This window comes from Desmodus rotundus, chromosome 12 (assembly GCF_022682495.2).
Source record: "Desmodus rotundus isolate HL8 chromosome 12, HLdesRot8A.1, whole genome shotgun sequence".
In the NCBI taxonomy this organism is placed as follows: domain Eukaryota; kingdom Metazoa; phylum Chordata; class Mammalia; order Chiroptera; family Phyllostomidae; genus Desmodus; species Desmodus rotundus.
In genome coordinates this window covers 71,883,523-71,897,496 of record NC_071398.1, presented here as the reverse complement: position 1 = coordinate 71,897,496, position 13,974 = coordinate 71,883,523, and the positions used below count along the sequence as shown (strand labels likewise).

Here is a 13,974-nt window from a genome sequence, read left to right as displayed (position 1 = left end):
CCTTTTGTAGTCAGAAAAAAGGTATTCTTAAAGTCGTACATCTTGAACACAGCAAGATCTTCAGTGATTATGTGTCTGACACGCAAGACCTGTATTTGCCTGGGGGCCGAGCAGTGCCAGGGAGCAGTGTTACACCCTCTGGTAAAAAGGCGTTGCTGGTATCTGATTTTTAGTACAAAAGAACTAAAAGGAGCTGGTAGAAGATAAAATGAAGACTCCCTTTTCAGAGACCCAGTAATGCCCATCAGTTTAATTCCCTTCTCTTTGGGGCTTGGCATAAAACACTCAGTATAGAAGGTGAGGCTCTTCCTTTCTGCTCCCTCATTCTTCTCTACTTCGACTGTTCTCTCTGTGTAGTTAGATGCCAGTTCTGAGTGGCAGCAGCAAAGAACCTGAGAGCCACCACGACTTAGGATTAACCAGTTGACAGCCCCTTAACATATATTATCAGCATCAAGTAACATCGCAGCTCATCGCACACCCAGGCTACATGGAGGCACCACTGCCCTCGGTTTTTAGGGTCGAGATAGAGCAAACAAGAGGCCTAGTTTCTTCCTGAAGGTTCCTTTTTAGTTGGATACTTTGAAGTCCTTGAATTTTTATTTTTTTAGGTTTTATTTATTTATTTTTAGAGAGAGGGGAAGGGAGGGAGAACGAGGGAGTGAAACGTGAGTGTGTGCTCACACCCCATACTGGGGAAGTGGCCTGCAACCTAGGCATGTGCCCTGACTGGGAATCAAACCAGTGACGCTTTGGTTCACAGACCCGTGCTCAGTCCACTGAGCTACATCAGCCAGGGCCTGAAGTCCTTGGATGTTTATATACTTCTACTGATCTCATCCTATTTTATACCTAACTTTCCTCCACAGTTCTCAGACATGCTTAACTACAAGTCTCCAAGAAAACCTGCTCTACCTAACAACAGTTACTAAGTAGGATTGTGGCTTTCAGGCCTGTTCTTTGGGGACTAATTGAAAAATCAGACTACAACCCATTTTCCCTCCACACAACCGCCTTTGCTAGGCTATAGAAGGGGCACATTTCATTTTATTAAAACTCTTTGAGTAATCTGACCATAATTGGGTCTGATCGGAGTGGTTATCTGATTTGCTAGATTAAATAGTGGGCCTTAATTGAGTCTGTGTTATTTGTAGAGCCAGTGCTGCTCTTGCCTTTGTTGCCCCCTCCTTCCTCCTCCTGTTTCCCAATTAACCTTCATTCCTCTTTCCTTGCAGAGTAAAGAAGTCGGCCAGCAGCTCCAAGATGACTTGATGAAGGTCCTGAATGAGCTCTACTCGGTAAATCAGACGGGTTGCCTGGCTCTTTAACAAGCAGAGGGAAGCGGCATTTGGCAGTTTGTGGCCATAGTCACGGCAGCAACGGAACTGAGCTGAGGTGGAGGACAGTGCATGGTCCCCTTGGGGGGTGCCTCCACCCATCTCTTGTTTTATACTCTCGTTTTCAAACCTGAATGAGCAGGACACTTTCTCAAAAAAAGATCCCTTTTCAACTGTGCCAGCTAGAGACCAGCCGAGGCTTAGGTCACCAGCACAACTGATCCCATTCGCAGCCAACCAGGAACCCAAAACCTAATGGCAAGGAACACAGCCTGCCTTGCACCGTTCATGTGTGTGTGCTGGAAAGGTTTGTGGTTCGAGGTTCTATATCAGTTCTTGGACTGATCTACCTGCTTGAGACTAGAGTGAGTGCTCCAGAGGGAAGCATAGAGTCCTAAAGGCCCATAACATGAGGGACCAGTTCAAGCAGAGAGAGCTTTACATCGACTCCCTGGGCTTTCATAAAGGCCAAACCTCAGTGAAGGGGCAGGTTTGGGGCTTGGAGAAAAAAAGAGTTCTGAAAGAACTGGCACTTGAAGCACGTGATGCCTGTGGCTGGTGAGTGTTTCTGCATGCACACAGAGGCGGTGGGGGGTGTTCTTCCCCCAGCCACGTTTCGTTAATTAAAACTAAAACACACATGCACACCGAAGAGATTCCTGTTGCTGCTCGGGGAACGTTTCCGTTGTGCGGCTAAAGCCTTCCAGGGCCTCTTCCCCAGCCGAGCTGTGCCAGACCTTTGTGTCATTCTCCAGGGTCACCCCATCCTGTTTTGGAGGTGAAATTGATGTCCTGTGTTTACTTGCTTATTTCCTCCCTTTCCTTCCTTTTTTCCTTCTTCCTTTTTTTTTTTTTCCCTCTAAATTCACAGGAAGACAGTCAGGGGTCACATGCATCACAGGCATTTGGGATCAGAGAATTGCAAGTTCTTGACCAAAAGTCTAGGTGTGGCCATTTTGTCATGGCAACTGTTAAACAAGTAAATAGGGTAGTCATCAGACTCGTCTCCAGTGACACTGAGTGTGTTTGGAATTTCTACGCTGTGACTCTTCTGCTCTAAAGCCAAGTAGATAGTACCCTTTGGTTTCCTTGCCAGGCTTTCGTTTCTCTCAAATGAAGTTAAGGCCTGTCAGAAATAGCAGAACACTGACTTGGACCATGTTCAGACGGGCTGAGTTTGCTGAACCCCTTGTCTTTTTAATGCTTTACTTCTGTTCTTTATTTTTAGAGCATCTTCTAGGCACCAAGAAGAGCTATTATTGCTCCTTTGTCCTGTAAAGAATGCACTAAGATGGAAAATGACACATGTAGCCACTGCATGAAGCCTTCTGCTTTCCCGTAAACATCCTGGGTTTCTGCCGTTTGCTGTTTCTGGGGAGGAGTAGGTTGGATGACCAGCGAACCCCAAACTGACCCACATCCAGCATGCCACATTCTGCAGTGCAGCAGGGGAGGAACGGTGCCTCGGGATCTGTTAGCATTAGCCAGAGTCCTAGATCTCCTAGTATGCTAAGGTTAAAAATAACAGTAAGCCAAAGGTATAATTTGGTTTGGAGTGAGGAGGAAAACCCTGGCCCTTGCCCTATGGGGCACTGTACAGCCACAGACAATGCAGAGCGTAAACTCTTCCTACTGCTGTGGAGACTGAGAATTGGCTGTGTGTGGTATCCCCCGCCATCAGGTGAATTGACGCACACTTATAATCTGTCTGAGGCCAAGATAAAATTTGATATTTTCCTGTAGTAGGCAATAGGAAGAGAAAAAAGAGAGGACACTAGAAAGTTCCAGGGAAGGCAGTGATTCTCTGTCAGGGTGGCTTTTTACTCCCAAGGGGACATTTGACAATGCTTTTGGTTGTCATAGCTGGGGCGCTGGAGATAAGAATGTGACTAAAACCCTATAATGCACAGGACAGCCTCCCACGGCAAAAATTCATGTGCCTAAAATGTCAGCAGTACCAAGTTGAAAAACCCTGGTCTAGTGACTAGCGCCTCCTGAATTAGCCCAGATTCCGTCCGGTCTACCACTAGCTACATACATGATCTTGGGGATGCTCTGTGACCAACGTCTCCACCTGCCATGTGCTGGTGTCTCCATGTCCTGGAGGTGGGGGTTGGGGGTCACCTTCCTGAAATATCAGACTACAGTCAAAGGTCAAAGGATTTTGCAGATTCTGTAGGCCTCTAGAACGTTCAGAGAGTAGAATCATGAGTTGTTTCTTCCTGGGGGTGAGATGAGCACAGGACTGGTATGAATAAGGCACCATGGCTTTCGAGGGACCAACTATCCCTGTTTGCCTAGGACTGAAGGGCTTCCTAGGACATGAGACTTTGTCCGTGCAGAACCCTGGAAAGTCCAGGGTAAACCAGGCCCATGGGTCACCCTACATGGGACAGTGGGTTCATCAAGTAGGAACTTGGGACCATTGTATGCTGGATTTGGGAAGCTACTTGCTGTGTGTTCTCTCTCTCTCTCTCTGGAGTTAAAAGGGGAACATGGGAGGGCTTCTTTTAAAGAGCTTTCCCCTTACCTGCTCTTTGAAGCCATGAAAGGATCTCTCATTTCAGTGACTGTAGGCAACAAAAGTTTTTTGTGGGCAGGAGATAAAGGAAATCAAGGTTATAAGGAACCACCGTATCCGGCGCTTTTCTTACCTTGCCTCTAATAGCCATAAGTACTTCTTTTGGGGAGGCTGATTGCTGAGGGGTTGATAATTTAAGTACTTTTGAATCTTCACCAGCCAAAAGACAGGGCCCAGGTGTTCCCAAAGAAAGGTACCTTTAGTCAAGAGGCCTGGACTCCGTAAGTGGCCAGCTGCTCCTCTCTACTTCCCTCTTTTCTGCCTGAAAGGCCTTTGGTTGCCCTGACTTGGCCTCTGTGTGAGGGGCTGCTTCCCACAGCTGCTACTCAGAGAGCAATCTCAGGGAGCAGTCTCCCCCATGTGTCCCCACCCCACCCCACCATAATAAATGAGCTGGCTAGTTTGTAGGCTATGGCATACATGAGCGGTTTTCATGTTCTGACTGATGATCCAGGAATGCCTTTGAAGTCAGAGCTCCTTGCTTCCCAAAGGACCCTGGAATTCTCCGCCTCGGTTGTACTTGGGCTGTATCTGGAAAAGGCAGGGAAGCACTCCCGCTCCCCAGGAAGCAGTATATGTGGGGCCACTAAAGCCACATGGACTGGATGCATAGGAAGCATCAAGGAAGCCCTAAAATTGAGAAAGAAAGAAGAGGTGTTGGGACTTGGGGGGTATCGGCGCCCCACAAGTTTTATGCTTCTAAGCATTCCTCCTGATTATAGTCTTCTTGATTTGGTGCAGCAGCTGTCTGCTAGGGAGCCATGACTGGTATTTAGCACCTGCTCCCTGGAAACACTGTCGGTCTGATAGTCCCCCAACTCTGCCTGCTTGTGTGTGCAGCACTGGGCACTAGGACACACAGACAAGTAAGAGATGTCCCTGAACGCAAGGCTTTTAGTTTTCATAGAAGAGACAGAAAAATAAAGCCGGAAGTGAAATATATAAGACAATATCTGCACGGAGGAGGGACATGAAGTCAGACTCCCTGAAGAGATTATTGAATTGAATTTTAATTGCCAAGAACTCTTCTATTGTTCCCTTTTTGTTGCATCCTGTTGTTCCCTGATGCAATGTTTTCGTTTCTCATTGATCTCTCTAGGGATATTATTGATGGATTGTTATTGAAGTTTTTTTTTCTTTCTGTATACTTTCTGTTTCTTCTAAATTGGTTGTTTTGGTCTTTCATATTAGATATTTTCCCTAAATGTTTAATAATCTTTAGCTGCCTGAGTATATTTTTAAAGGGAGGTACTGAAAAGCTGGTTGGAAGTTCTGGGTGGACCTGGCTTTTACTGCAGGGCAGGGGAGTTCCACCTGTGGTCCAGGATGGCTAGGAATGTGGCCCAACACAAAATCGTAAATTTACCTAACATATTTTGAGATTTTTTTTTTTGTTTTCATTAGTGTTTGTGTATTTAATGTGTGGCCCACGACAACCTTTCTTCTTCCAGTGTGGCCCAGGGACGCCAAAAGGTTGGACACCCCTGCCAGGGTGATCTGATGGGACTGTGTTCTTGGGGAAGACTCGTATTTCTAGATCGTTTATCTTGGATGGTCAGATCCCAGACGTGGCTCTTCCATCTCCCACCTACATTAGGGGGCCAACTTGTGAAGAGGCGTGGGCCATCCTAACATTGATTACAGAATTTTCAGTTGATACTCCTGGAACCCAAATTCAGTACTCTTATCCTCAGCTGAGCCTGCTGTCCTCAGTTTATAGATGTTCCCTGAGAGTATAAATCTCTAGTCTTCCACTACAGATGGGGCGGGGAGGGGATCTGGGCGTCTGACTGTTCTCAGGCTAACAGTTTCTTTTGTTTTTGCCTCCACCTTTGTCCCACTGCCACCAGTTTCTCTTAGGGCTTTTGTGCTCCTTGGCTCTTTCTACTTCTGGTTCAGGGTCCAGGAGGTCAGCAGTTACTACTTGCCTCCTGCTTTTCATCTTCCACTTTTGTTCTTTTTGTTTTCCTTAATTTATACAAAAAATAATAGTGATAAAAACTCCTGTTATTTTACTGTAGCTTGGGGAGGGAACAGAGCTAAAGATGTGAATTCGGTATGATGATTTGCAAAGTAAAGTTAATTCTCTTTGTAGAACTGAGGGTTTAGATGTCAGAGTTTTTTTCCTGGTTTTTATTTGCCTCACTGTATATATTTCTCCAAGCCCTAGTTTTCCAATTGTTTTGCCATCACGTATGCAAGCGTCATCCTTCGGACACCTCAGTTGGCCCTTGAGTCGGAGGACAGGAGGTGTGCTTCTCTGTTCCCACGGCAGAGAGGTTTGGGGTCGTTAAGTCACTTGGCAGCACTGACTATAAAACTATCGTTGTCTGCGTGATGTACCTCCCAGCTCTGAAGGAGAGAAGAAAACACAACAGAAGGGGTGGTTTCCCTTAGGAATGTACAGTTTTTTAGACAAGGTAGTGTTTTATTCTTTTACAAGAGTTATTCAAGTTCTTCAGGGGAAAGGAGCAATATAAATTGTTGATTTTTATTTCTTCACGTGTTGTCTTGTTGCCACCTATCCTTTGCGCTCTTTTTTGTCTCTTGTGCTTAGTCATAGTGTTTCCTATTTATTTATCATGTATCTTCAGGAAATAGAAAACCACTTTCTAAGAAATCATTCACTTTCGACTATTCACTCAAGCTTTTGAACCCCTTGGTCACATTCAGGTGGAAAAAGAGAAGAGGGAGCCCCCTGTCTACCCTTCCTCACCCAGGGTACCAGGTGCCTTTTTCTCACTTCCTAGTCTGGAAACCTGGTGGACCATTCGAATTACTTAGAAAGGTTTTTAATGCTCTCAGAATTCAATACCATTTCTCCTGTGTAGAGAATATACAGAGAAGGTCTTATACTTATGGGGAATTATGTCAGGTTCAAAATAAGGTGAAGCTGATTTAAAATATTCTGCATCCAAAATGAGACATTATTTAAACTCTATTGTACTTGGATTTTGTAATTGTCCCAATATTCTTTATTCCTTCATCTATCCCCAGCTGATTCTAAGGTATTAGTACACCCACAACGTTCCTCTAGCCCAGAATTTGTCAACCTTGGCACCATGGACACTTTGGACCAGGTAATTCTTCGTTGGGTGGGTCCTGCACATGGGGTGTTTAGTAGCATCCTGGCTTCTACCTACTGGATGCCAGTAGCAAGCTTCAAGCTGTGACAATCAAAAATGTCTCCAGACAGTACCAAATATCCCCTGGGACCAAATTAGCCTTTATTTGAGGCCACTGATTTAACTCAAGTCTATAAATGAAACCCATTTTTCTTTACAAGTCTCTGATGTCTGCACTTAACCTTTCTTCCCAATGAATCCAGTTGTGGTTCCAAACAGGAGAGACACTGGTGCTTAGTGGCTAAGACTGAGGACTTCATGGCCTGACAAACCTGGGTTTGAATCCCGAGTCTGCCATTTATTAGCTGGTGACCTTGGATATGATAGTTCAGCTCTTTGCATCTCCGTTTTCTCATCTTTAAAAGTAGACATCATAGCATGTCTTTCACAGAGCTGTTGTGAGGATTCAGTGGGGTGATGTACGTAGAGCCCTGAGATAGAGCGTGTGCTAAGTGGTAGCAGTTACTACTGTATCCTTGCTCTCATCTGGTGTGCGGTGCCCCGCCTCCGCGTGCACACACATACATCCCAACTCCTGTGTTCTGAAATTCTCCCTCTCAGAGAAATTTCATGGCATCAGAAATGTCAGCATTCTTGAACTTCAACTGGCTTCGTCTATTATGAAGCATTTTTAATTCTCAGGTAGAAGCCAGAGGCTCCCCGTGTGCTAACAGAGAGTCCCATCAGGAAAGAATATGCACCTGTGGCTGGAAGTAGTGTGTCTGGGAGGACCAGAAACAAATGCAAGTCCCAGGCTTCCCGGCCTCCGCATTAAGAGAAGGAATTAGACTCCCAGATAATTGCTTGGGTAGAAAATTAGAAAATTGTATCCCTCTCCTTTTATACTACTTTCTTCCTGTGATAATTCCAGTCTCACTTGATGTGGATTTCATTCCTTCCCGGGCTCTTACCTGAATTATTGTGCAGGTTTACAGCTTTCACGGGGTTGTTGCCTAGGTCACAGGATTGCTGCAGCAGTGAAATGGGAAAATGCAAATGTGTGTGTACAGCCCTTGGCGCGAAGCCAGGAGTGTACTACGTGCTCAGGAAACAATAGCTACCATTGTTACTGCTGCTGCTTTTCCAGTTGCTGTGAGAGAGGGTGTTTGATCAGTGTAAAGCAGACCAGACAGATGCCCAGGAAAGAGCCTGCGGAAAGAGCTTTTGGAGCCTTTTCCCTCTTCCCGGTTTTATATCTGAAAGGTCCAGAAAGTACAGGTTACTCCACAGGCTATGCTGCCCTCTTCAGGGTTTCTAACCAGGCTTTGCTCTGGGGTCTGCGTCGCGGTGTTGTTTCCTGTCTTCTTGGCATCATGAGATGGCTAAGCAATAGGAATTATTTGGCCAATATAAAATAGAGTAATTATTACAAATGTTAATACGTTCAAGTAAAGCATACATGACGGAAGACATGAAATCATTTTCATAATAGGGCTTGTTGGCTCAGTTCAAATCCTGCTTCCTGTGCTTTGGAGTGGTCTTTAAAATATAATGTTAAAGTCCACTTCAAACACTAAGGAGTTTTTCCCCTCAGGGTGTGAAGATACTGCTTCATGGGGAAGAGGTCCAGCCAAGCGTGTTAGTCTGTGAAGCAGAGAATTGACCCCATTGACTTGACCTCTGGGGTGGGGGCATGTGGTGTCTTGCAGGTCATGAAGACTTATCACATGTACAATGCCGACAGCATCAGTGCTCAGAGCAAGCTAAAGGAGGCCGAGAAGCAGGAGGAAAAGCAAATTGGCAAGTCCGTGAAGCAGGAGGACCGGCAGACCCCGCGCTCCCCTGACTCCTCATCCAACATTCGCATCGAGGAGAAGCATGTGCGGAGGAGCTCAGTGAAGAAGATTGAGAAGATGAAAGAGAAGGTGCGTGTGTGTGCTCTGGCCGTGGTAGGGGCTGGAGAGGAACATTCTGGAAGTCCGGCCTCATAGAAATCGCCCATTAGGGACAGAGGCAGAACAAGGAAGCTCTAGCTTCTTTTTGTGCCTGGTGACCAAAAGTGAGTCCTTGCTCTCTGCCCCAGAAGGAATCGTAGATATTTGGAAGATTCTGGGCGCGTCGGTTCCTGGCTTTTCACCTGTAGCAGATAAACAAGGACCAGTAGTCACCTCTCCCAAGCCTGGCAGGGGGACTATAGACCTAGGGTTTGGCTTCAGGTGTCAGGTGCTCAGGGACCGATGTAATGACACCTCCTTCAGGGTAGCCATGCAAGGATGGAGAAAGGTATTTGCAGACAGAACCGAAGTGGGACATGCGTCTAAAGTAGGGAGCCTCATTAACCTTTCCTGGATTGATCTACATTATGCCCTTGAATCTCATTAAACAGAATTAGAACCCAATTTAAGGAAGATGCGCATAGGGAGTAGCAGCACAATTGTGGCTCTTGAATGTACTGTACTTTCGTCTCTTAGAGAACAGTCTCCTCTTTAAAAAAAAAAAAAAGTAAAATTGAACTTTTGTTCTCTTTTCAGCGCCAAGCCAAGTACACGGAGAATAAGCTGAAGGCCATTAAAGCCCGGAATGAGTACTTACTGGCTTTGGAGGCAACCAATGCATCAGTCTTCAAGTACTATATCCACGACCTGTCTGACCTTATTGATGTAAGTGCTTAAAGCTGGGGGCTCAAGGGTGCCTCTTGCCTGGTTTCGGAGAACTGGCCGGCTGTTCCCCAGTTCTGTTGCTCAGGCATCTCAGGGCATTTTGAGAACTTACAAAGTCGCCAGGATCCACCAGGGGGCTTACCATGTACCAGGTGCCGGGTGAGGCACTTCACACTTGATCTCCTTCAGTTTCCACTAACCTCCTAAGGGGAAGGCATTATTATCTCCATTTTTGCAGATTAAATTCACAAAGTTCAGATGACTTGCCCACACTCAGCCAATAAGTGACAGAGGCACAAATTGTACCTGGGTCTGATTACTAACCCATGCTCCTAAGCATTGTGAATTCTGTCTCCCTCAAATCGGCTGCTTGCACATAGATGTGAGGGCCAAGAGCTAAAGAATCAGAAAGCCATCCATACCTTACGTTTATATAACTCAGTGTTTCTCCATATTATCTCATTTGGTTGTCATATGGCCCTTTTGAGTCAGTGTTATTATCTTCAGTTTGGCAGGCAAGAATCCGATCCCTGAACCACCCATGCGCTGACCTATTTTCATTTTATAGATAAGGAATGTAGGGGTCAAGAGGGTTAGCTGCCCAAAGGCACACTGCAAATTAAGGTCCTGGTCAGGAAGGTAACCAGACATCCCTGACACCTGGCCCATACCTCTTGGTATGTGGCACCAAGACAGTGAGAGAAGTAGGGTAGTAGACACGTGTTGTTTTGCATGGGGCAGGCCCAATGGGTAAGTTTTTTTACTTTGGCCTTATGGGTCAGCCTTGGCCTTATTTCTCCTGCTGCTTCCCCTCAAACCCCATAGTGGATGAGTCTTGCAATACCCCCCACCTGCAGGCTCCTATCTGACCCAATTCTGAGCCAGTCCTGACTGAGGCTACTTAGGTATCATTAGAGCGAGGGGCCTGGAACCAGCTGACCTAGCATCAGCATCGCAGTCTCCAGGGCTTCAGACAGACCCTGGCTAGTCTCCTGTCTGAGGCCTGATGTTTGCGTCTGGCTGTCAGTGGGCAGCGCTGAGCTTTGCAAGCCTCTGGCCAGACCTCTCACACTTGCCTGCCTGCCTGCCTTGGTTTTTCTGCCACAGAAAAACCTGCCACACTTCATGATATCATGTGGAGTCCTGGTCTAAGATTTGCCTAACTAGCTAGATAAGCTGGGGCTTATCACTTAGCTGTTTTGGAACGACCTTTGTCTCCTCTCCCACCTCCCCTGGGCCAAACTGAAGAACTGGTCTAGATCTGGACTTCAATCTGGTGTCACATCAGAATTGCTGTGGAGCACTTTTCTAAAATACAGATTCCTGTCTCCCTTCAGGGGTTTTTGGCTCAGTAAGTTTCAGCCTTTCAGCCTGGGTGTCATTGTCTCGCTGAGTAAGTGGAGCTGAGTAAGTGGAGCCCGGATCCCCGTTCAGGTTCCTCTTTGTTCCCTCTGCTTGTTGATGCCAATCTGAACACTGTCCTTCAGTGGAGGTCAGAGCCCTAAGCCGGATCGCCTCCCGGGGGAACTGCTCCTCACTGGGAGAGAGGCCTCTTCTCAGCGTTAGGGAGAGAAATCCTTCTTTCTTGTTCTCAGTGTCTGCTGTCGTCCCCGCCTTTGGTGAAAAGTCAGACAGCTGCAGCCCGCCAGCCTCTCCTGCTGTTTTGTCCTTTTCTCTTGCTTTTGCCCCCAGGGAAACTTGGTTAGTCACAACCTTTGCGATTCATAGACCCTTGCTCAGATGTTAGTAGGTGTTTTAACGTCAGTCTAAGAAGCAAGCTATTTTGTACCTTATTCTCCTCATTAAAAAAAAAAACAAAACTGTTAAGAGCCCATCCTCACAGGATGCCCGCCAGCCTCCTTAGCACTCAGCCAGGGCGTGGGCCTGGGTTACTGTGAGCAAGTCCTGGTTGCTAGCGTTCCAGGCCGCTCAGATGCTAAAGTTGCTCTTGTTTTATTTTGTTTGATGTTTGATGTTTGTTTTTGTTTTTCCTGAGATGAAGGCAGTTATTCTTTAAGAAAGACTGATAACATTTCTCTGCTTTATAAACATTCAGTAAATATTTATCTGAGGTGAGGCTGTGTGCTCAGCAGTAGGGGCACAAAAGGAATAAAATCGTTTTCGCCCTAGAGGCATCCGTAGACACACAGACAGATCATTTCTGTGTAATGGGTCCCTGTAGCGCCAGAGGGAAGCACGGGGCTCTAGGGCAGTGTTTTTCAGACCACAGGTCACGATCCATTAGAGGAGTCAGGATATCACTTTTTTTAATGACTAAAAGATGATTCATTTTTTTTAAAATAATGAATAATGATTCATTTTTTTAATGAATAAGGTAGGCTAGAATAGAACAGGAAGGAAAATATCAGGGCACATCACACAGGTAACGTTCAGTTATATTGGGTGAAACTGTTATGCTAGGTAAGTGTGTGTGCTTGCACGCCTATGGACGTGTGTGTGTGCGCGCGTGCATGTGTGTGTGTGACAGTATAAGAGATACTTCTTAATGTGAGCTGGAGGCCAGAAACTTTGGGTCAGTGCAGTAGGAACAGAAGAAGATCTCTTAGTCCCCTCTCTCAGCTCCGTGACGGCAGGAACCCAGTCTTCCGTCCCCTTCATATGCGTACGTGGCTCACATCTCCAGAGCTTAACAATGGCTGACCACATGACGATGCTTTCCTAAGCCAAAGTGTTTTTCCATTTTGTGCCTTTTAATAAAGTTCTGAGACATAATTTACATACAACTGAGCTTAAGTGTTAGTTTCAAAAGTTGTGGTAAATTCATATATGTTTATGTACCTATGTAACCTACATCTCTATAAAGAAATAGACTATTTCCTTCACCTTAGAAAGTTCTTTCCTCCTCCAGTCAGTTCCCTTCCCCAAGGCAACCACTGTTTGAGTTCTTTTACTGTAATTAGTTTTGCTTCTTCTAGAACTTCACAAAATGAGTTACATAGTATATGCTTTTTTTTTTTTTTTGTACCTGGCTTCTTTTGCCCAGCACGATGTTTCTCACCTTCATCTACATTATTGCATATGTCAGTAGTTCCTGCCTTTTTTATTCCTTGCTGCTCTATGCAATACAAATGGCCAGAAGGTTGCCTTGATAGTGAGCCAACAGCACAGGAATGAGTGGTGAGCCTGGGCACCTCGGCATTCTGATCTTGAGAGTGTACAGAACTTGCTTTAAGGCATGGGGTGAATCTCGTTCCAATCTATGCCATCTTTGTGATGCCTTCTTCCTAGTGGGTTGAAGCTCAATGTTTGCTGAAGGCTTTGAGGATAAGTGAAAAATCATTTTTGTCAATGCCAGTACATTGGCACAAGGAATAGCCTTTGCCTTCTTTTTAAAATACAGTCTAAGATTTAAATGTTAAGATTAAGATTGAAACTCAGACTGTACCAGCCCACGTGAGGCATTTGACACACACCAGGAAAACCCGACTTCAGGCCAAAAGGACATTCTGAGCTGACTTGATGGAGTCTGAGAGCTCTAGACTCATTGGAATGTGATATTCCTCCCCCATACTCCTGCAGCTGTCTCACCCCAGGAGCAGATGGGTGAATAAAGAACAGGGCGTTGTCCTCATGCCTACCTGGCCTATTGTGCATGCTCTGTCCACGGGTAGAGAATCTGTGACACCGTGTGTACCCAAGTCAGATGTGAAGGAACTCAGCTTTCTGAATAAGAAATGTTTCTCTTTTGTGTGAACTTCAAGTGAGTGTTATGAAATACCCTAGGTCTTCTTCTGTAGGGGCTATCGGCTAGTAAAGGGTTAATGAGCTGTCAATTCAAGTCATCACATATCTGGGTGGGCTATCATTAAAGTCTTATAAAAATTTGATTTCCCCTGGCAGAGTTTCATCAAACATATAATCCAGAAATGGCCAAGGGAGCCTGGTGTGGCCACAGAACTCATCAAAAGCCATGGAAAGCATACTTTGGTCCCATCGTGAGCAAAATAATGTCTGCCTCCATTCACTGGGATTCTCCTGGGAGTGGGGATGAAACACAGGGTGCAGCAAAAGTAGGTTTACAGTAGTTCTTATGGAAAATAATATAATAATTAATAATGATACAAGAATGAACTCTGTGTTTTGCATACCCACAACCGTAAACCTACTTTTGCTCCACCCTATATTCAAATCTCATTTACCTAACCTTGCCAGAAATTGCATCTTTGCTAATGCCTCAATTTCTGGCTGTTCTCTAGCAGATATGTGGATAGTGAAGGCTCTGGAAAACCTATTTTGCATCTCCCTGGTTAGCTGGAAGTATACAGGAGCCAACAGGCACGTGGTGAGTTGGCGCAGAGAAGCTATAGAAT

The 13,974-nt window shown here is 45.6% G+C and overlaps 1 protein-coding gene across 9 annotated transcripts in view; it reads left to right on the top strand.

Moving 5' to 3' along the window:
- SRGAP2 (SLIT-ROBO Rho GTPase activating protein 2) overlaps positions 1 to 13,974 on the top strand; it is a 242,667-nt gene that overhangs the window by 165,267 nt on the left and 63,426 nt on the right. For all 9 annotated transcript variants that reach the window (XM_045182803.3, XM_024575296.3, XM_045182769.2 and 6 more), the window contains exons 5-7: positions 1,236 to 1,298; positions 8,693 to 8,908; positions 9,515 to 9,643. In XM_045182803.3, coding sequence (XP_045038738.2) covers positions 1,236 to 1,298; positions 8,693 to 8,908; positions 9,515 to 9,643 — 408 coding nt within the window. The remainder of the gene's footprint in view (positions 1 to 1,235; positions 1,299 to 8,692; positions 8,909 to 9,514; positions 9,644 to 13,974) is intronic.